We start from the raw sequence: 22,185 nt of genomic DNA, 5'->3' as shown, positions 1-22,185 counted from the left end.
TGCTCAAGGCTAGTAGTGCATTTGAGTCACAGAGCCACTTCTGTTTATTTTATTTTATTTTTTGGAGTAGTTTTATTGAAGATAAGAATCTCATGGTCTTGCCTGCCCAGCCTGGCTGTAAACGGCGATCCTCACATCTCAACCTCCCTGAGTAGCTCTAATCACAGGCGTGAACTACCAGTACCCAGTCCACTCCACTCAGGCACTTTTTAAATGGAGGTCCAGAAGGGTCAAACCAATTGCCCGTAGTCACACAGCACAGTCAAGGAAGTGGCTCTAGCCTGGCGCTGGTGTCTCACGCCTGTAATCCTAGCTACTCAGTAGGCTAAGATCCAAGGATTGCAGTTCAAAGTCAGCCTGGGTGTGAAAGTCTGTGAGACTCATATCTCCAATTAACCACCAGAAAACCAGCACCCAGGCCTACAGTTCAAGAGTGACGTATGACCAAAAAAAAAAAGAATGTGGTTCTTACCTTTTTGTGGTTGGGCTTCAGGCAACGCACAAACAAAGGGTTGCACCTGGGCAAGGGCAGGGGAAAGGAGGTGTGAAACTTTAAAACAGGAAGGTGTTCACCCTCGAGCATGATGGGTGGACTAAAGGTGAGGCTAGGTGATCTGCTGCTCCATGGCCCTCCCCACCTCTCCATCTTTTCCACCAGATCCAGGAGTGACTGCTGGAACTTGGCAGCCACTGTGTGCGCCTTGTAGAGTCGGGTAACGGAACTGCTCTTGCCCAGGCGCTGAGGGGCAGTCTGTGTAGCATGGCTGGAGAAGAGATGTGCCACTACCTGTGTGCAGATGGGGCAGAGAAGCAAGGCAAGGCATCGGAGACAGGAGACACCAGGGAAAATAGAGATGTATATAGTTCAGAGAGATGAGTGAGGGAAGAGAGTAAACAAAGCCAAGTCCTTGAACTGAAGAAGTCTGAGAAACAATTAGGCTTTGCCCTCAGTGTCATCATAGCTTGTGGGATTCTCAATATAGGGTGTCAACACTTCCCAGGGGTTACTCCATAATTGCACTGTTTTCCCACAATCCTAGCTGTGGCTTGTTGACCAGCTGTGGGGCCAGGACATAGGGCCTTTCAAAACCTTCAAGGACCCCTAGTGTTCTGTAGGCCTCAGGGTTACACTGGAGAGGGATCTGGACAAACAATTTGACCCTTGCTCACTGGGCACACAGAGAACAAGGCTGACCTGAGTAGGCAGGAATAAACTATCAAGAAAAGTGGACAGTGGGCGGGGCCATGGGACTCGGACAGTTCTGATGGGGCTTAATTGAAGGCGGGGCCAGGATGATGGAACTGAACAGGTCAAGGCAGGGTTGGGTACAGGGAAAGGTTGGAAGGGGGACCAGGCCTTAGCCCCATCTGGGGTACACCAAAGAGAGAGAAAACAGGCTAGGGTACCTTCCCATTTCCCTCACTAGCAGGAGGAGGAACCAGGTTTGGGATATAGCCAAGATATGGGAGAAGGGAGCCCAAGCTAAGAGCAAGTTCAGGAAGTGGGCAGGGCCACACTGGACATGGTCACTTCCGGGGAGGAGCCAAAGGGGGCAGGGATGAAGTGCAGTGGAGGTCAGCTATGCTCACCCGCGTGCGACTCCGCACAAACAAGTCCAGCACGTCTTGGCGCACTTGGTCGTGGTTCTTGTCCAGGAACTTGTGCACCTGGGAAAGAGGACCAGTAGTGTAGTAGAAGCTGGCCTTTACTTACCTCCATCCCTATTCTGTGCAGCCTGGAAGCAGGGTATTTGGATAATCACACAGCAGGGACTTGTTTCTAACCCCTCTTTGCCCAGGGTTACGCAGCAAGGAGCTGCAGGACCAGAACTGGAACAGGTATGTATGGCTGCGTCCAGGTTGCATTGTCTTCATCCTGTAGGGGAGCTATAGCACCTGCAGCCAGGCTGTCTCAGAGCTCACCTGGTAGGTGACCTTGCCTGCGTAATGCTTGATGGTGAACTCTGGCAACGGCATCTTGGGCTTGGAGTACAGTGGATTGGCGCCATGGTGGTAGTGGCACTTTTGCAGGAATGTGTGATCTGTGGCCTGCAGGTGGCAGAGCCAGGGGGTGATCAGGAGGCCTAGGCACTTGTTCCCAGCCTGGTGTTACATTCTCCGGCCCTCACTGCTCCCTGTGGGAGGGCTGGAGAGGAGCAACCCACAGCTTTCCCTGGTAGCCATATCCCTGTTGGAGCAGATGCCTCATGCAGGCATTGGGGCTTCAGTGGGTCCTGCAGACAGTTGCAGCTGAATCTGCTTCCAGCTGCCTCCTTCCAGTCCAACTGCCTTTGCCCTCCCACTGCCATCTTGTCCTGTGTTTCATGATCTGCACTTGAGGTCCACCAGGTCACATCTTCCAAGAAGCTACCTGGGACTAGCCAGGCTGATGCAGCCTCTTCCAAACACCTACAGTCCCCATCTAATCTCATTCATCCAGGGTTGTGAATGGTAGGGTACATGTCCTATGAGCATGATCCCCTTTACTCTGGTCCCCACACCAAGCCAGAGCACACAAGGACAAAGGACTTGGCTTGGAGACCTTGGCAGGCTCCTTTCATGCATGTCACTCACCTGTGGAAAGCAGCATTGGTCATCAAGGATGCGAAGGATGCCATAGGGCTTCAGTGAGATGAGGTTGATGCAGGGCTGGTTGTCAGCAAAGGAGATCTCCCTCCAGTCAATCTGCTCCCGGATGTACTCCTCCTGCAGGCCAGATGGTTCAGTCTCCTTGCCTGCCCAGGGCCACCTCACCCCCTATGCCTAATCACCAAAAGGAAGCTGGCTAAACACTTGTGCTTGCATGTGTAGTAGAACAAGGGATTCACCCCCTAACAGTATTAACTCCCAGGGCCCTGATGCTCTCTCCATCCAGGATGGCCCATCAAAGGACAAAACTCACTGTCCTCCCATCAAGAGTGTTCTCTAGGCACAGCATTCCAATAACTTCACCTCTGCAACATAGGCCTGTGCATTTGCTGGCTTCCTGCTTAGAATGCTTTTTCTATGAGTCTCCTGACAACCTTGGAACTGCCTTTGAAGATCTTGTATGTCCTTGTCTATCTTCAAGGAGTCCCCTTGGCCAGTGAAGGCAGGGACAGAAGGGTGGATAGGCTGCATACCTGCTCCTCCTGGAAGATGATCTTGTTAAAAAGGTACTGAAGGTTCTCGTTGGCGTAGTTAATACATAGCTGTTCAAAGCTGTTGAAGCTCAGGTCCTGTGGGGAGGGGGGCGGGGAATGAGGAAGTTGAGCTTAGTCTTTTCATGGCTTGCTTGGTCTTTCCTTGGCCTTGGTGGTTCACACATGAGAAAGGTTATCAATGTATGTGAAGTAATGCACCTTCTATCTGGTGAATATAATGCAATCCTTCTATTAACTACAATAAAAAATATATGAAAAGAAAAAAAAAAACCCAGTATCAGACCCTTACGCCCCCTGCCAAAAGAAAATTGGAGCCAGATTCTGGTGCCTCATGCCCGTAATCCTAGCTACTTAGGAGGCTGAGATCTGACAAAGTTCAAGTCAACCTGAGCAGGAAAGTCCATGTGACTCTTATCTTCAGATTAAGAAAAAAAGCTGAAAGTGGAGATGTGGTTCAAGTGACAGAGAACAAATGTTCAAGGACAGCACCCTCTGAGTTCAAGCCACAGAACTAAAGACATTGGCTCCTAGCGCCATGGTCTGCTGTGCCTCCTGACCTTTGCATACAGTATTCACTACCCCAGCAATAACGCTTTACCCAAGAATGTCCCCTCCCTGCAGAAAGCCTCTGACTCCAGCACGACTGAGGAAACAGGTCCTTCTGATAGTTCAGTCCTGGCTATCTTTTTCATCCCTTTCTTCACACAAGTCTTGTTAGTCTGTTCTCCACCCAGCCTCCCGGGGGAGCTGCCAAGGGCCAGGCCATGTTCCTGTCTTTTCTAGGATCCCTGGTTCTATCCACCCCCACCTGGGAGCCTTTGGTGAGAGGCAGGGGGGAGTAGGGGGTCCTAGAAAATGAGTGAAGGAAACAAGGGAGATAGAACAGAGATTGGGATGGGTCCCTAGTGGGGAATTTCACACAAAGCAATGTGCCCTTGTCCCTCATCTACCCCCACAGCCCCACCTCAAAGCCATAGATGTCCAGGATGGCAATAGACAGTGTATCCTGCTGTGGGGACACCAGAGCATTGACCCTGGTGATGAGCCAGTCGAACAGCAGTGCGTATAAGACCTTGGCGATGGCATCCCTAGGGCAGAGTCAGAGCTGGGCTGAGTGGGGGCACAGCGACAGAGGTGCTGAGGTTCTGGGGCTCAGCAGGGAAGGAGGTGTAGCCTCACCTGGCATCCACAGCGCTCTCTACAGTGAGGGGCGTGAAGATCTTCTCTCGCATGGTCTCCTGGGAGGGACATGGCTTTTGAGTGACAACAGGCTGGCCACCACCTCCAGGAAGCCCCTGGAGGAGTGGGGGGAGGGTGAGGGGACAGGGAGGCTAGAGAGATGGTGTGACTGGTTCCGGGTATCCAGTTGGTTCTAGGCAGGATAGAAACGCCCATCCTCTTGCTGGTTGGGGTGGGGGCAGCTTGTCTAATGAAAGAGAGAGCATAAACTGGCATAGTCCACAATGGAATCACCCAGGAGGAGGAAGGCTTAAGACTCGAAGACCCCAAGGAGGCACTTATTTAGCTAGTGGTCAGGGAAGGTGCTGGTGTAAAGGGTACCACTGCAAGTATAGAAAGAGGAAGAGAATGTGAAGCAGAGGAGCAGCCTGCTCAGAGGTTCACTATTTAGATGGTGAGTATGATGCCTTTGGGTCTGAGGTTAGCCCTCTGGACAATGAACAAGGTCAGAGAGAGAAGAGAGACACAGGAATGATGCCCCACAGGGAAGCATGGCTCTGGCCTGGCAGAAAGTTTTTTCAGGCCCCAGTGGCAGCTGACTCACGGTCACTTTGAAGGTGATGGCTTTCTGCAGGCCCTCAGGAGAGATCTGCAGCAGTTCTGCCACGGCCTGGATCTCCCGAGCACTCACCACCGAGGCTACCTCTTGGGCATCAGTCTATGCAAAACACCAAGAGCGGAGAGCTCTGGACAGTGAGCTGTAGACAAGCTGAGCTTAACATTTGAGTGAAAAACAGAAGCAAGCTAGAATTGCTGGGGAAGTCTGGAAAAAAGGAGTGAAGAGAAGTAGAGCTGTGGCTCAAGTGGTAGAGTACTAGCCTTGAGGGGAAAAAAAAAGCCAAGTGAAAGCAGGAGGTCACAAGTTCAAGCCACAAGTTCTTGCATACAAGAAGAGAAAAAGAGTGGCTCACACCTATAATTCTAGCTACTCAGGAGACTGAGATGAAGGTCTTAGGATCGAGGATCAAAGCCAACCCAGGCAAGATTCTTACTTCCAATTAACCACTAGAAAAGACAAAGTGGTAGAGCACCAGTCTTGAGCTGAAGAGCTCAGGGACAGTGCCCAGGCCCAAAGTTCAAGCCCCACGACTGACAGAAGAAGAAGGGGGAGGGAGAGGGGGAGAAGAGGGGGAGGGGGAGGAGAGGGGGAGGGGGAGAAGCAGGAAAAGGAGGAGAAAAAAAGGAAAGAAATGGAAGATTTGCTGAGCTTGTAATCTTAGCTACTCAGGAAGCTGAGATCTGAGGAACAAGATTTGAAGCTAGCCCATTCAGAAAAAGTCTGTGAGGTTTATTTTTTAAATCTCCAACTAACCAGAAGAAAAAAAAAAGCTGGAAGTAAAGGTGGCTTCTTAAAGTGGCCTTGAGCAAAAAAAAAAAAAAAAAAAAAAAGGCCAAGCAGAACACAAGGCCTTGAGTTATGCACAGAGAGAGAGAGAGAGAGAAAGGGGGGAGGGAATAGTGAAGGAGGCTCTTAGACGTATTAGAAGCATAGCATAATAATTAGAATGTGTGGACAAGCTGAAGGTATGGCTTAGGGAGAAAGCCTTTCCCAGCATGTGCAAGGCCTTGTTCTGATCCCCAATAGCAAAAAAATAATAAAAGGAATTTTCAAAAAAACATCCTGGTCATAGACACCACTGTGTCCTGGGTGCTGGCCCTGTGAAGGCTCACCTCATACTTCTCGAAGTAAACGTTGCCCAGGTGCAGGATAGAGGCCAGGATGCGGAAGATGCTATCCTGGTCCTCGCCGCTGAAGCCCAGAACCTCCATGGCAGCCAGGAGGCGGCGGAAGTCGTCTGTGTCACTCTTGCCTACTATCTCACAGTTCCCACCCTGGGTAAGAGCAGGAGCTGGGGTTAGGGACTCTGGCTGGGGCCTATGAGCCCACTAAGATATTGCTCTTTCCTGACTGGCTGTATGGCTTAGGCTCTGGTTCAGTTCTCAGGGCCTGGATGAGTAGGAGATGACTCAGGATGGGTTTTCATAGATTCCATGTGACAAGTAGCAAGGGCTTGCCCCTAGTTGTTGCCAGTGGTGGTGAAAATAAAAACAGTAACCTGGGCTACAGGCATCACTAGGTCTCTGCACAATGGTGCTGTGTTGTCCCCATTTCCCAGATGAGGCACAGCGTGGGAGAGGTGACCTCATGTTGGCCAGTTTTGCTAAGGCCTATGGAGAATGGGTGGGCCCCTTTCCTCTGACTTAGACCTGACATATCCCGGCCTCCTTGCTTCTGGGAAATGTCCTCCCCAAACCTATCCTTTTCTCTAGCCAGTAGGACACCAGAGCTAGGCTCCCCTGGCCTGAGGATCAGGGCAGGGCTCTAGAATTGCTCAGATGCTTACCTGATTCAGGTAATAGTAGGTCTCAGCCTCCTGTAGGCTAAAGGCCTGTCGGAGCTGGCCAGGTAGCCCAGCTAGCAGTTCATAGAAAATGTGATAATTCCTCTCATTTTTGGCCTGCAGAGTGGGTGGGAGAGGGTGGGTGCAAAGAAGAGAGTTGCCCACCTTGATGGTCCCCAGTTATGCAATGTTCAGGTGCACATACACATATGTGGATATGCACACACATACACACAAACCTGCCAATGTAGCCCAACACCCATTAGGTGGAAGAGGAGAAGTCTTAGGTGTGATGAATGGCAGAAAACCATTTAGGCAGATAAAGAAAACCATCCTCTCTCACTTGTACTTGTCCGCACATGCCTACATGCATGTGCAGCTCACATATGCACACATGGAATTCCTTGAAGGTTCACTCAGCTGATGTGGCCGAGGACATCCTGTGTCTTGGACAGGACTATCCCTTATCCCTGGGTCTTTGGGACAAGGGAAACAGATGTCCCTGACTTAATGGAGCCTGTCTACTAAGCTGAGAATATGGAACCAGAAAGTCACTGGTTAAAATTCAAAATCTGGTAAAAAAAAAAAAAAAACTCTTGGAGAGAAATGAAGCCTTGAAAGGTGGGGGTTATGGTAAGGTGGGAAGGGCTATATTTTTTTTTGTCAGGTGTGGGGCTTGAACTCTGGGCCTGGACACCATCCTTTAGCTCTTTAGCTCAAGGCTACCCTACCCCTTGAACCACAGCACTATTTCCGGGTTCCCAGTGGTTAATTGGAGATAAGAGTTACATGGACTTTCGTGCCCAGGCTGGCTTTGAATGACGATCCTCAGATCTCAGCCTCCTGAGTAGCTAGGATTACAGGTGTGAGACACTATGCCAAGCTATTTTTTTTGTCAGTCCTGGAGCTTGAACTCAGGACCTAAGCACTGTCCTTGGGCTTTTTCCTCAAGGTTAGCACCACTTGAGCCACAGTACCACTTCTGGCTTTTCTATGTATGTGGTACTGAGGAATCGAACCCCAGTCTTGATGTATGCTAGGCAAGTACTCTACCACTAGACCAAATTCCTGGCAGAAAGGGCTGTATTTTAAGTGGATTCACTTCTCTGGGCAAGATACCTCATAGGGAAGATGAAGGTGCAGGGGTTTGGCCACACAGATATCACAGAGAAGAAACAGTGAGTACAAAGGCCCAGAGGCCCAGAGGCCTGGTGGCAGAGCCCAAATGGCTATAGAGGAAGGGGAGAAGAGGCCATGGGCCACAGGTTCCCATAGACACATTGTGGTGTATCATTGATTTGATATTTGTTCAGCCACCCTCTCCTTCCCCCACTCTATACCTAGCTCTGAGTTCTGTGCCCACCTGAAACACAATCCTAGACTTCTCCAGGAGGTACTGGGAGGTTATGGCACCAGAGATCACGCCCCTGGGGGAACACAACCAGATTGTAGTGAGCAATTGATATTGGGGTTAATGCTGCTGCTGCTTGGCTACTTGGCCGGAGGCAGCTTTTAAGGGATATTGGGGCTCTGCAAGGCTTTTGGGAACCCACTATGGCCCTACTTACCCTTCCAGAAAGATTTCCATAAACTTCCCAAAGCGGCTGGAGTTGTCATTTCTGACAGTTTTGGCGTTGCCAAAGGACTCCAAGAGGGGTGTTGCCTCCAGGATCTGGGTCCCAGGAAAACAGGTGTGCATGGAAGGGCTGGACTCTATTCTGGAGGCTTGGGTGTGGCAGGAATGGCCTCCCCCAAGAGTACCATGGTGTGAGGGGTGACTGAAGTAGACTCCTTGTAGAGCCCCCAGGGTCTCCCAGTGTACCCCCCATGGCCCCCAACCATGCTTATCACCCTCTGACCACAAGTTCCCAGCCCAGGATGAGTCAGTCCTGCCTGATGTACACACACACACACACACACACACACACACACACACACACACACACACACACACACAGAGTACCTTTATCTTCAGGAGCACCAGGGAAGCAAGAAAAGAAATAAGGGAATAAAACAGAAGCAAGTCAATGATAAAGTCCCTTCTTTGCACCACAGGGAGCCACAGACTATGGTGGAATTGAAGGATCTCTCTGGGTCCCCTGTGGCGTAAACTGGTGAGCCTAAAGAATCCAGCGCTGAGGTCTAGGGGCTGAAAGTCTGACACACTTAATTATACCAGATTATTTTTGTATAAATATAACTTTCCTTTTGCACATTCTCCACTTAGGATGAAATTCTGATAAAAAAAAAAAGACACAGCATTTGTCTGGATGGCTGCTGTCTTCTCTGTGAGTGTAATAGATCCTCAACAAACCTTTATTAGGGCTGGGAGTTTGGCCTAGTGGTAGAGTGCTTGCCTAGCATGCACGAGGATCTGGGTTTGAATCCTCGGGACTACATATATAGAAAAAGCCAGAAACGCTGCTGTGGCTCAAGTGGTAGAGCTCTAGCCCAGAGAAAAACCCAAGGACAGTGCTCAGGCCCCGAGTAAAGCCCCAGGACTGGCAAAAACAATACAAAATAAAAAAGTCCTTATTGATCTGGATGAGCTTGTAGTAAGCCCAGGCCCAGAGGATTTAGCAGTCTGTGTGTCAGCATGCCTCTGGTCCTGCACAAGCCTGCCCTGGCATCTGCAGCCTCCCTTGCCCTGTATCATCACTGTACTCCGATATGTCCTGTCTCTTTACCACTTGGCCAGCATAGGCTCTGAGTGGCCGTAGATAGTAAGGCCAAGCCAGAGTATGTAGGCTGGCTCCCTTGCTTGTATAAGCCTCTACTGTGACCCAGCCCTGGAGGCCTGGAACTCAGGGCCACTTTTGAAACACAGGAGGGCAGAAGGGATGGGGAAAAAACAGCCCTGGGTCAGACGCACCCATCTGGAACTCAGCCTCTCCATCTGAGTGGGGCCAAGAAGGCTGGCCTGTTGGGGAGCATATGAGATGTGTTCAGCTGGGACTCCTAGACAGACAGATAGATACCTGCCGCATTACATCCCGTTTCTGGTTCATGGCAGCCAGGTAGCGCAGAATCAGCTTCGTGGCCTCGGTTTTGCCAGAGCCGCTCTCTCCACTGGTCAGGCAAAAGGGCAGAGCAAAGTTAATTTTTTTTCTTTTCTGTTTCTCCGGATCTACCCCAGTGATCTTCTTGGTCTCCCAGAAGGTCTGGTGGAGACAGACCTGAGGCCCAAGGTCCTGCCCGTGGTCCCCTACCTGAACACACTCTGCCTCACCTGATGATTATGCACTGGTTCTGTTTGGCATCAAGCATTTTGGCGAAGGCGAGATTAGCAATCGCGAAGAGGTGCCTGAGGAAGACAGGCCACTAGGTGTCACTGGCTAGTCCAGCCTCCTCATCAGAGCCCTCAGGAGCGGGGAATGGGGTTTCTGTCTAGGCAAGCAGGCAATCCTATCCATCCCTCACACCCATCCCAAACCTCAGTGGCCTAGAGAGAGAAGGAGAGACTGTTAACTGTCAGTCCAACCCATGATCCTGGAAACCCCAGGGCAAGCCGTTTCCCCAGTCTGCAGACACTCACGGGGGATTCTCTCCCAAGGCCCGCCCGCTGTACTGCTGCACCTGCTCCGGCCCATAGATCCCAAACATTCGGTATGGGTTCACCGACACCAGGATACTGCCGATGTATGTCTGCTGATAGACAGTTGCCTCAGTGCCATGGTTTAAAGTGACTTTCCTTTTCCTGCTCTGGGAGCCTGGACCTCTCTTTTCCAAGGGGACACATTACCATTTACAGTGGGAAGGGGTCCTGTGTTCCAATCATAGGGTCTCTGGTTCCGCTCAGACTGACATTGGGGGAACATGGCGTGAGCCAGGCATCATAACTATGATCCTGCAGTGCTGGCTGTATCTGCCTCACTCCATTTTGCTCATTCATGGTTGGACCCTGGCTCTAGAAGCCTATGCCTCCAGGTCAAACTTGTATCACCTGGAGTGGGGAGGGAGTCAGGGAGGCCAGGGGAACCACTATCTGTCTCTCTTCCTTCTTCTCTGTGAGTCCAGCTCTCTGGCACTCTGTTCTGTCATTTTAGGGATAGGAGGCTCCCTTCTACTCCTGCTACCCCCTCCTAGGACTCTGTAAGCTTTATCAATCAGATAGCCAGCATTGGGAGAGGGGTTTGGGATTCCCTATCTCTATGTCTCTGTCTCTGCATTCACCATTTAAGACTGTTTTAGGACTTCTGGTTTTAGAATTCCATGTTCTAAAATTTCATGTTGAAAGAGTGAAATCCCAGTGTTCACACCACAGGTCACAGACCTGGGCCCAGCAGGAGAAAACTGTACTACCTCTAACCCCAGAACCCAGCTGCCTTCCTAAGCAGGGCCTAGGACTGCCAGGACTTACGTAGATGAGGTTACGTTCAAATCTGGTCTTGAGATTGGACAGCACAGTGGTCTCTTGGAGGTCCCTGGAATGCCATGGAGGGGCTGTCAGTGCCCTGGGGCCTGACTGCCATGGGTCCCTCCCTATTGTATGCAATGCCTTGGTTAGGCAGGCCTGAGTTCAAGGTCTGTCATTAACCATCTTTGAGATTTGTTGTTGTTTTGTTATGGTACTGGAGCTTAAACTCAACACCTGGGTGTTTTCCCTTAGCTTTTTGACTCAAGGCTGATGCTCTACCACTTACACCACAGTTCTAATTCTGGCTTTTTGATGGTTAATTGGAGATAAGAATCTCATGGATTTTTTTTTCTGCCCAGGCTGGCTTCAAACTAAGTTCCTAAGATCTCAGGCTCCTGCATAGCTAGGATTATATACATGAACGACTGGCACCTAACCATCTGTAAGATCTTAGGCAAGTTACTTCATCTTGCTGTACCTTGGTTTCTTTGTCCTAAGGGTATGGTAACTATTATGTCTTCTTTGTTAGGAGCTAGAGGACACCAAGGTGGGAAACCTACGGCTTAATTGCTATGATTGAATGACAGGGATAGCCAGCAGACCCTCACATTTTTAGTATCTCAAACATGCCAGTCCTCTCAAACAGCTTCCCATCTTGTGATGAGAAACAGAAGCATAGAAATGTAAAATAACAGGGCTGGGGGCATGATTCAAGTGGTAGAGCATCTGCCTAGTTCAAGACTCTGAGTTTAAGCTCCATAGGTCTGGCTGATAAACCGTGGGACTCCAGCCTGAATTGAAGCCTGACTGAGTCACAAAGATTTCAATTGCACGTATTTGGCCTTTGTGAGATCCATTTTATAAATGGGGAATTTTTCTGGAAGATAAATAGCAGGCAGTGTGACTGGGCATATGGAGACCCTTGAGTAACCTCCTCCCTGGCTCTACCCTCTTACTCCAGCTGTGTCATGTCCTCTACGCCGTCCTCTCTGCACTGCTCACGGGACCGCATGGAAGGCAGGTTTCGGATGGAGTGCATCTGAAAGAGAGAGAGAGAGAGAGAGAGAGAGAGAGAGAGAGAGGGTTGGCAAATTGGAGAGCATCCCACAGTGTCCTTGGCTTGGACATACCTGGCTCATGCTCCCACTGTCAGAGCTAGCCCCAGTGGGTCCTTCAGGCCTCTTTACCATAGAACATAGTGGCCAACAGAGCTCACGTGCAACCCTTACACATGGGGACATAGCCTGTCTTCAGTGCCAAAGTGTCCCTGAGGTGAATCCTCCTGTGAGCTCCAGTGTCCAGTGAGCACACACACATACACACATACAAATGCATGCATACACGCATCTGGTCCCTTCCAATCTCAGCTTTCTCTGCATCCACATCCTCCTCCCCAGAACACTCCACGTGTTGCCTTGTGTGAAAACTTGATGGATTTCTGTGTCCTATTCAGGGCTCTCCAAAATGGAGACTGCCCCAGGACCGCACGATTCCAGTTAAGGTGTGAAAACCACATGTGGACCCATGTGTAATGGTATTGTTATCTCAGAGAGCCCGTGTACACCGGGGTTCTCATAGGATGTGATGGCTACGTGTGCAGCCTTATGGTGCTTGGGTGGGGCATAGACACATGTGGGCCCGTGCTCAGTTGTCCACTTCATGTGACCTGGGGAGTCTGGAGAAGAGGATTCTGAATGCCACCTCCGGGCTGCAGTCTATCCACAATGCCTGTTTTTGTGCACAGGGGTGTGTGCATGTGCAGAAGGGAAGCAAAAACCCATGACAACCACAGGTGCTCAAACATGGCACATCTTTGCTGTCTGTCTTTGGGTGTGGTAGGCACATAGGCCTTCGAGGCTCTACCTAACCCTGAGTGTGCACATGCTCACTGCCAGCTTTCTCATCCCAGCTACACCCCCTCCCCCCTGGAACAGGCAAGGGGACACCAGGAGGACCTGAATGCTGCATGCCTAGCCCTGGGCTGCTAAGTAGGGCACAAGTATCACCCTTTCTACCCTGGCCTCTGGCCCACCCCTCTGCCCATGTGCTCATCAGAGGCCGCAGACCCTAAATAATTCAGCCACTCACGTATTCCAGAGTGAGGAGGGCCCAGGCATCCTTGCCCCTCACCCCCGGGCGCCCTGCGCCCCTCTCCTGCAACGCTGCTGCCCACACGGCTCGGGGCACCCGTCGCCGGGGCCAGGGCCCTCCTAGCAGCCAGGCTGACCCAGTTGTCATTGCTGGGCCGGCCGGCTGCCCGCTGCACCGGGCACTGTCTGCAGAGGCTGAGAAGCACCCACCGCCTGCTTGCCCCGCCTATTCTGGATGTCTCGGGGGAGGCTCCAGTGACCACCCGCCTCCTCCACGGGCCATCCGGCATCAGGCTCGCATTCCTCCATGTGCGTCTTTCAGATGGGCTTCCTGCCTGTATCTTATAGATGGCTCAGGTGAACTCCTAGCTCAGCCACCATCCACTGGGCGGGGGCATATCCTTGGGGCTTCAGTTTCTCTACTTGGCAGTAAGAGGACTGGAAGGTTGTCCTGAGCTGCTACCCTCACCCAGTCCAGAATCCTTTAGCCTAAGGATTGCCTGTGAATCTTCTCATTTAGCTCTCTTTCAGAAGGCTCAGGTTATCTAAGCTGCTCTTCCAGCTTACAGACGAGAACACTGAGGCTTATGTACATGGCAGCTTCTCAGGCCACCTCCAGCCCTGTTTCCTAGGCCAGAACTGCCATACCCTCCCATTGACCTGCACCCCATACCTTGTTCCGCCAGGTTGGGGAGGCAGCCTGTTTCCAAGAACCCCTGAGGGCTAGGCAGGTGGTTCCGGGTCCCCCACGGTGAGACTGGGAGTGGACGTGAACTCGTAGCCACTGTTGGGGGGCATCTGCTGGCAGCCAGCGATGGGGCCAGCGCAGGCTCCAGGCTCGGGGCTCCAGGTTGTGTTCAGGATCCTGGGCTGGCTGTTCAGGGGGCTGCTGGACTGCAGGCCCAACTCTCTGGAAAGAACTCAGACCCCGTACCTGGGGCATAACTACAGCAAACCGTGTAGGGCCAGCCTGAGGTCGCTCACCTGCCTTGGGCAGGGGCACTGGGGTCCCAGTGGGTGTCAAGGGGGCTGGGGCTCTGGACAGTGTCTTCCAGCGACGCCATGTGGCTCTTGTCTGATCACATGTGGCCAGTGGGTATGAAAGACTGCGCCTTAATGCCTTCTGCTCTTGGGGAGCATCCTTGGGAGAAGTTAGGGTCTGGGGTTCTGGCTTTGTTGATGTCTGAGGGTCCCCAGAGCTGGCCTCTTCTTCAGGATTCTCAGAGACTGGGCCAGCTGACTTGCTGAGCTGTCCAGGCCCTGGGTCATGGTGTCTGCCCAGGAAGACACTAGTAGAGTCAGAGGCTGGATCCTCAGGCTGGAAAGCTGGAGGTAGCACAGGGCCCAGGTGCTGGAAGAAGGGGTTTTCTGGCACAGGAGGTGGCCTAGTAAAGCCTCGAAGGCTGCCTACCCCCCTTGGCCAGGGAGAAGATGGGCGCTGGGTAGAAGGCGTGTCCACATCCCAGCTGGGGGCCAGAGGGGGCACTGTCCACGGTGTCTCCGAATCTTCTTGTTCATGCTGGCTCTCCTGGTGCTCTCGAGGCCCTGTGGCTTCTCTCCAGGACCCGATGTTGGGTGGTGGTCGGAAGGACCCACGTACTCGTGGCTTCACAGCCCGGGTGGGTGGCTCACTGAGGCGCCGCCAGGAGTGTGGGAGGCGTGAGGGCAGGTTGAGGGACCGATGCCTGGGGCTATGGGCCAGCATTGGGGGTGGTGAGGATGGCCGAGGAGAACCTAGCACTGGGGAGCGGGGTGGGCCCAAGCGCCCAGAGGATGGGCGTGGCACCAGGGGCTCCCGCAGTGATCGAGGCTGTGGAGGCCAGGGTGGGAAGGGTGGCTGGAAGGGGCCCCTTCGGAGGGACAGCTGTGGGGACAGGGGCCCCAAGGGTGAGCGGTAGCCTGGGCCTGGTAAGCTTCTCAGTGAAGGCTGAGGTGAGGTCAGGGGGGTCCAGGCCCGCCTCCTAGATGCCAGTGGGGAAGCCCCAGGGAAGCCGAAGGATGCCCCTCGACGGCGGGAACCCCTGAATGAGGGCTGGGGAGCAGGGTAGGCAAGCAAGTCAGGGGGCACCTCTGGGCTCATGGGAGGAGGTTCCACAAAGGCCCACCAATTTGCCTGGGGTGTCAGGGGCACGTGAGATGGTGCAGCCCAAGGTGGTGGATGCCGTCGAAGAGAACTGTAGGGAGAGACCGGCCGGGGCAGGCCAGAGAGGATGGGAGAGAATGGTGGGGCAGGAGGTGGTGAGCCAGGGCTAGGGGTTCGCCTGGACACTGGAGGGGAGACAAGTGTACTCCAGTGGGTGAGGTTCCGACGTGCTGGCCTGGGTGAGGGTGGGTGGTGAGAGTTGTTGTTGTTGCAAGCTCGTGGCTGCGTCCGTCTCAGCACGATGGGGGTGTTGGGCCGGTCTGGGTCCATGCCCGCCAGCTTGTAACCAAAGCGTTTGTAGGCTGCCTCCCGAACTGCAGGACCTCCTGCTTGGGCCTTCTGGCTGCTCCTGAGTCGAGGAATGGGCTTCTTTTCTGACAGTGTCTTCTTAAGAAACCGTGCCAACGAGGTAGCCGGGCGGGGTGTGGGGTGGCCAAGCTCAGGGCCGAAGGCCAGGTTGCGGTGAGCACCAAAAGCTGACAGGGCTCTTTGGAGGTTTCGCTGGCGAGGTGAGAGGAAGCCCCAGTAAGGATAGGTGTAGGGCATCCTAGACACGGGGCGTACCTCTTCCTCTTCCTCCTCTTCCTCTGCGTCTCCTAAGGGCAGTGGAATGTCCAAAGAGGGAGGTAAGGGCACTTCCAGTTTCTCCTTCCCAAACAGCTTCACCTGAGGCCGTGGGAAGAGGCGGAACTTGCGGATGAGGGACAGTTTGGACCTGGAAGGCTTGTCCATACCCTGTTGCTCGAAGAAGGCGGCACTAGGCAAACGGAAGGAGGTGCTCTGCCGCTCCCCACTGGCCTCTTCCGGTTCCTCCAGCTCTGTGATGTCATCCATGGGATGGGCATATGGGTTGTGGGGTGATAGGATGGGTGGTGGCACCCACGGATACATAAAGGCTGACTCTTCTGGATAAAGATATGCTGCTTCTGGAGGATAGATGGCTTCATCTCCACCACCATAGATGCCTTCAGCGTAGGGAACGGTATAGGGGACCCCATAGGGATCGAAGTAGGGTGCGCTGTAGGGAGCATCATACGGCAAGTCGTAGGGCGGGTACCGCAGGTCATAAGGTGCATAGGGGTCCAGGTAGTAGTTGTACGGGTAGGCCTCGCCCTCAAAGGTGTCATGGTAGCTGTAAGGAGATGAATATCCCGATGGGGGTGCATAGGGGGGCTCATAATCGTCATAGCCATAGCCATAGCCGGGGTAGAAGGAGCTACCATAGTACTCAGGGTGGTAGTGGTCGTAGGGGTCTTCGGGAGGATACCCATAGTAGCGGTTGCCATAGGGTGGCCAGGCTGGGCTGTAGGGGCCATAGCCAGGCAGATAGGGCTCCTGCTCCCGGTAGTGGTACAGTGACTGCTGGTCATAGTAGTCGTCCCCCTCGCGATGGTAATCGTAGTATTCGCCCAGGTCCTGGAAACCCTCAAGTCCATACAGTGACTTGCGGGGACCCGAGTGCTGGAATGGGGCCTCATCCTCAAAGGGCAGGAAGCCCACGGGCTCCCCAGATGAGTAGATGCTATGGCTGCGAGGAAACCTGCGGAGCCGGCCTCCATGCCGCAGGATCTCGGCGCCTGATGGGAAGGGGAGCTTTCGAGAGCCCGTGTGGGAGCCCGAACGCTGGAGCCAGGCATCTACCGTGGCCTGCTCGCTGCCCGACTCTTCAGCCTTCTTGAGGAGAAACTTCTTGGTGAGCCAATTGATGGCCGTGGATGCCTTGCTGAGTGACTGGGCCCGGGGCCGGAGGCGGCCGTAGCCTCGTCGGCCTGGGAATCGAATGACCATGAAGGAGGGTTTCTTGCCCTTCATCGCCCGCTTCTTCTTGCCCATGCGCATCTGTGTCATGAGCTTGGATGTGGACTTGAGCACAGTGCGGGCCTTCTTCTTGCGTTTGGTCTTCTGGGGGCCCTTGTGGAGGCCCCAGAAGAAGGCTGATGCGCTCCGAAACTGGCCTTTCTTGGAGATTTTGGGGGTGCGGTCTCGGAAGCCCATGAACAGACGAGATGTGCCCTTCAGGCTCCGTTTGGGCTTCTCTGGCTCTGGGGCCTTCTTCCCCTTCTTTCCTTTCTTGGCTTTCTTCTCTTCATCTTCCTCCTTTGGCATGGTGGCCTCCTGCTTCTACTGGGCCTGGGGCCGGTGTCACAGGTTTAGGGATCTGGGGACCTGCTAGGTCTCCTGTCTGCAGCTGAACCCGTGGCCTTCTCAGACTCTGAGCAGCTGAGACTGACTGAAGTGGCTCAGGGAAGGATGGGGCCAGCATCCTTGGAGGGCGGATTCATAATTCATCTTCTCTAGAGCCGCCTTGGGTTTCACCCTCACTTGGTGGTGGTGGAAAGTGTGTGGGTGTTGCTTACAGGACAGTAGGAGAAAAAGCCAGCGAGGCCTGTGTTGGGGAGCATCCTGATTTTAATCACAGTGTCAATAACTGTGCTGACGTTGCGCAGACTCTCCTGTGCCTCACTCAGCTGGCTCAAACCCCTCCCCTCCCCAACACAAGTACTGAGGACCACATAGTGTCAGAGTAAGGCATTGAGTCCTAGAAAGGGGATACCACCTGTGCTAGACCTCCAGATGCTTGCATTAGGTTTGAGGTGGACCCTAGATCTCCTGAGCCCAGGGTAGGGTGCTCAATACCCACCAAATCACATGGAGAGAAGGCAGGGCAGGTATCTAGAGCTGCAGCCGGTGTAACAGGAGCCGAACGCCTATCTGGAGCTAAATAATGCATTGGGAAGAGCCTGGCTGCTGACTCACAGAGTAGAGCAAGGAGGGGTATCTCAGCAGGTCACGGGGAAGGATAGGAGTAGAAATGGAAGGTGGGTCAGGTTGGCAATTTCTCAGCTCTGTGATTGACTTTGTAGTCTAAGGAAGGCCCGTTGTTGTCTCTGGGCTGTGGATTTCTGATCTGTAGAATGAATGAGATAAACTGTGCCCTGCCTCCTTTCACCCAGAGTGAGCTAAAGGCAGAGACCCTGAGATAGCTCCGTGTTGAGGTCCCAGCCTGGCCTGTCTTCTCCTCTCTATTCCCGCTCTGACTAGGCATGATCCTTATGTTATCTGGCTGCAGGTTGGATACCTGATCCCAAGCCAAATACCCACAGTTTAGTACTAACCAGTCAGACTTGAGAACCTACCCTGCAAGGGTCTGGGATGAAGGTGAGCAGAGCAGCTGCCTACCATGTACAAGGAACAGGCTTCTTCCCCAGCAGGGTGGGCATGAGAAAGTGAGAACTATGGCTGTAAGGAGAAGAGAACTTCAAGGCAGGGGATAGTCATAGGACCTGAAGCCTCAAAACTATCTTCTCCATCTTTTTCCATATCCTCTTTGTCTTCCCTATTCCCTTTTCCTTTACTTCTCATCTTCCCTTCTTTCCTTATCCTCTTCTTCCTTTACCTCCTCCCTCTATCATCTCTTCTCTCCTCCTTTTCTTCCCTCTTCCCAAAGAGCAGGACATCCATGGCCCATAGTGACTAAAGACATGTTCATGGATGTCAGGTGTTCACTGAATTTCCATCTAGCCTTTAGGCCCCCAGATTCATTATTTGGTGGTTAAAGGGTCAGCACGGAGACCCCTGATAAGCGAGGTCACATCCCTGGTTCTGCCATTTAAGGCGAGTAGCTTCAGAGCCTCAGCTGTGAAATGGGGACAGTGCCCTCCCAGGCCATGGCAATGGAGCAAGGAAGGCCTCACTTCTCATCTCTTCTGCTTTTATCATTGCCTTTCCCCCTCCCTCTTCTTTCTCTTCTTTCTCCAGGACCCATCATGTCGAGGCTGATGACACTTATTGCAGGCAACCATCAGGAAGGGATGAGACTGGCTGGAAACAGGAATGGTGGCTAAACTCCCTGGGCAGGGAGCCATCCAGTATAGGATTTTGAGGGAAAGGCTACTCTCCCTATCATTTCCTTCCATTTTGTCTGCTCTCCTGCCTCTCTCTAAGCTGTAGCTACTGCTGGCTTGAGGAGAAGCAAAGGGCAGAGCAGTTGGCCTTTCTGAGCCCAGAGACTGCTGATGGTTACACTGTTTTGGACCATTTCCAAAATGAGGGCCCAGTCAGGCATTTTGACTTTTTTTCTTTTGCCAGTCCTTGGCTTGAGCTCAGGGCCTGAGCTCTATCCTTGGACCACTTCTGGCTTTTTTCTGTGTATGTGGTATCGAGGAATCAAACCCAGGTCTTTGTGCATGCTAGGCAAGCACTCTACCACTGGGCCAAACTCTTGCCCCCCGCAACCAGGCATTTTGGAAGAGCTCTCCAAGGACTCTCTCAACAGACCTGTAAAGGGTGAGGGTGGACGTATTATTTTCATTTTCCAGATAAGGAAATCCAGAGAGGTGAAATGACTAGTTCAAGGCCATCCAACCTGAGAGGGAAGAGCCCAAGCACAGAGAAAGGTCCGGAGCCATTCTTCTGGCTCTCCACTATTTTAGGGATAGAGATCAGAGTCCCCTCCCAACATCACTCATGAGACGGCCTCTGCCTGCCATTCTAACTGCTTCACACCATATGTATTATTCCATGCTATCCATAGGCTTTCCTGGCATTGACACATGCTATTCATTTTTTTTTTTGAATGCTCTTTCCTCTTCTATGTGATCAAATTTCAGCGCAAGGTCACTCACTTAGGGGAAACCTTTCCTGTGTTCCTAGGTGGATGATACTCAACGCCTGGACCATGACTTGACTCTCATGGCTCTTCCTGAATGTGTAGTTCTTAGCTTGCAGTATGGGGCACTGGGTGACCTGTGTACAGACTATGGCTGGTTCCATTCTACCCCATTATTTCCTCACATCCAGGGATAGTGTGAGAACATGATTTGTGTTCCCAGGCTTGATCTTGGTCCAAGTGCTGTCCCTGAGCTCTTCAGTTCAAGGGTAGGCCATGGCCCTACCCTTGAGCCAAGTCCCACTTCCCATTTCCTAGAGGTTAACTGGAGATGGGGTTAACTGGAGTATCGGGTCCTTTAGTGCTCGGGCTGGCTTTGAACTGCCTTCCTCAGATCTTTGTCTCCTGAATAGCTAGGATTACAGGCATGAGCCACCACGCCAGGCTGTTTTGAGTGGAGGGCTAGGAGGCATTTGCTCCCAGGCCAGGAACTTGGTGGGGCGGGAAGATGCTCAGGTCAGACAAGATGGAGGCAGGTGGTAGAGGGCTGCCTAGGAGAGGAACAGAGTGAGGAGGCTGTCCTGCCTCTATTCCTATGTGGGAAGGAGGAGAGGAAGAAAAGGGGAAGAGGGGAAGGGAGGAGGGGAACGAAAGAGGACAGGGGTGGGGAGTGTAGAGGAGTCTCAGTCAGATACCTCTGGTAAGGCCAAGGAAATACGGCTTCCAGAGCCCATTCACTGGCAGGTTGGAGAGCTGCTGGATAGGTAAGGAAACCTGGGGCCGGGGGGTCTGGGAAGCTAAGCCAAGAAAGGCAGGTGTCAGAGGGATGTCTGGGGGATCTTTGCCCTTGGGGGATAGGGAGGTGCACAGAGAAATGCCATGGAGGACACAGCAGGAAGTTGCTGTCTGAAGCCAAGGGGCGTGAGGATGGCCTCTAGAGCCAGATCTGTTCACACTGCCAACTGTGCCTGTGCCTTGTGAGTTAAAACCACCCAGTCCAGTGTTCTGTCACGGCAGCCTGGCTGACCACAACAGACTAGTGGACAAACCAGATGAGCTCATCCAGGTATAGGAGAGACAAGAGTCACAAGTGCAACGTTCTCTCCATGAATGTAGGGGGATGTTTCTGACTGGGACACAACAAAGGAGGGAAGAGTGAGTAGGCAGGGGGTATCCTGGGAAGCCTGAGGATGCTCACTTCTGCAGGAAGACATGGGATGCTTACCAAAGGAAGGTTCTCAAGAGAAGAACTCTAGGCTGAGAGAGGAGGGAGCTGGAGAATGAAGGGACACAGACAAGATAGTTGGATGTTTGTTTGTGTGGCTCCTTTGTACTTTTTCTTTTCTCTCTTCAGTACTGGAATTTGAACTTAGACCTTTATGCTTACTAGGCAAGTGCACTAGCACTTACCTGCCCCTAGCTGATGCACCTGCGTCTTGTATAGCTGCAGGCCAGGCAGCCTCAGATACGAGTCTGGGACCAGCTACAGCCCTGTTGCTTAGGAACAGGTCTGAGGGCCCACAGGGATCCCTCCAGGAGTGGCCACGGTGGAAGGAACAAGGTGGCCAGGGTGATGTTTATGGGGCTTCTCTAACTCAGGGGTACAGTTAGCTACCATTTCACCCTAACCCAAGTGTGCAGCTGCAATCCCCTCTTACATGTAGCCCCAGATCTGACCACATGTGTTGACAGAACAGAACACATGGAGTGGTCCCTGAGCCACACACTGCCACCCCAGGAGACAAGCTAGTCCACAGAATACATGGTTAGAAACTGGGACCTGAGCTCGCCCTGAGGTGCCCTCCTTTCCCATCTTTCATAGTCAGTCAGGGGCAGGAGGAGGAGGGGAGGACAAGCCCGGATCCCACAACTACAACTCCGGGCCTTCTGGGTTCTCCCTGGAGCAAGGTCCACCATAGAAGATGAGGAGTGGACGACTATTACCCAGGCTGACACCCTCCCTTCAGCCAGGTTGCAAGGCTTCAGGAAAGGAGCCAAGGTAAACAAAGCCTTTGCTGGATTGGCTTCCTGGCATGGCATTATGCCCATTTTATAGAGGAACACAGCGAGTTCTGAACAAGGCCTCACAGGTAGTAAGGCTAAGACCCTGGCTCTGCTGTAGCGCCCCCATTCCTCTTCTCTGCCACTTGGGGACTGGTGACAGACCCCCCAAGGACCCAGGACCCCTTACCTGAGTCTTGTAGCTTGCTCTCTGCCTGCATGCCGCCTAATGGGGGTCCTGAGTCTAGCCCCAGTGCAGCT

The 22,185-nt window shown here is 52.8% G+C and overlaps 1 protein-coding gene across 1 annotated transcript in view; it reads right to left on the bottom strand.

Moving 5' to 3' along the window:
- Myo15a (myosin XVA) overlaps positions 1-17,443 on the bottom strand; it is a 49,301-nt gene extending 31,858 nt beyond the window's left edge. The window contains 19 exon segments of the mRNA XM_090351566.1: positions 473-518; positions 639-787; positions 1,591-1,668; positions 1,924-2,049; positions 2,575-2,706; positions 3,123-3,218; positions 4,108-4,231; positions 4,323-4,381; positions 4,927-5,040; positions 6,054-6,215; positions 6,728-6,841; positions 8,088-8,151; positions 8,293-8,400; positions 9,701-9,793; positions 9,954-10,028; positions 10,260-10,369; positions 11,085-11,148; positions 12,038-12,120; positions 13,845-17,443. Coding sequence (XP_090207692.1) covers positions 473-518; positions 639-787; positions 1,591-1,668; positions 1,924-2,049; positions 2,575-2,706; positions 3,123-3,218; positions 4,108-4,231; positions 4,323-4,381; positions 4,927-5,040; positions 6,054-6,215; positions 6,728-6,841; positions 8,088-8,151; positions 8,293-8,400; positions 9,701-9,793; positions 9,954-10,028; positions 10,260-10,369; positions 11,085-11,148; positions 12,038-12,120; positions 13,845-17,420 — 5,373 coding nt within the window. The 5' untranslated portion in view covers positions 17,421-17,443.
- Between the last annotated feature and the right edge of the window lie 4,742 nt (positions 17,444-22,185).

Source organism: Megascapheus bottae, chromosome 17, assembly GCF_031878675.1.
Source record: "Megascapheus bottae isolate mThoBot1 chromosome 17, mThoBot2.hap1, whole genome shotgun sequence".
Taxonomy (NCBI): domain Eukaryota; kingdom Metazoa; phylum Chordata; class Mammalia; order Rodentia; family Geomyidae; genus Megascapheus; species Megascapheus bottae.
Note: the sequence above shows the minus strand (reverse complement) of the source record. Positions and strands in the feature narration are given on the sequence as shown.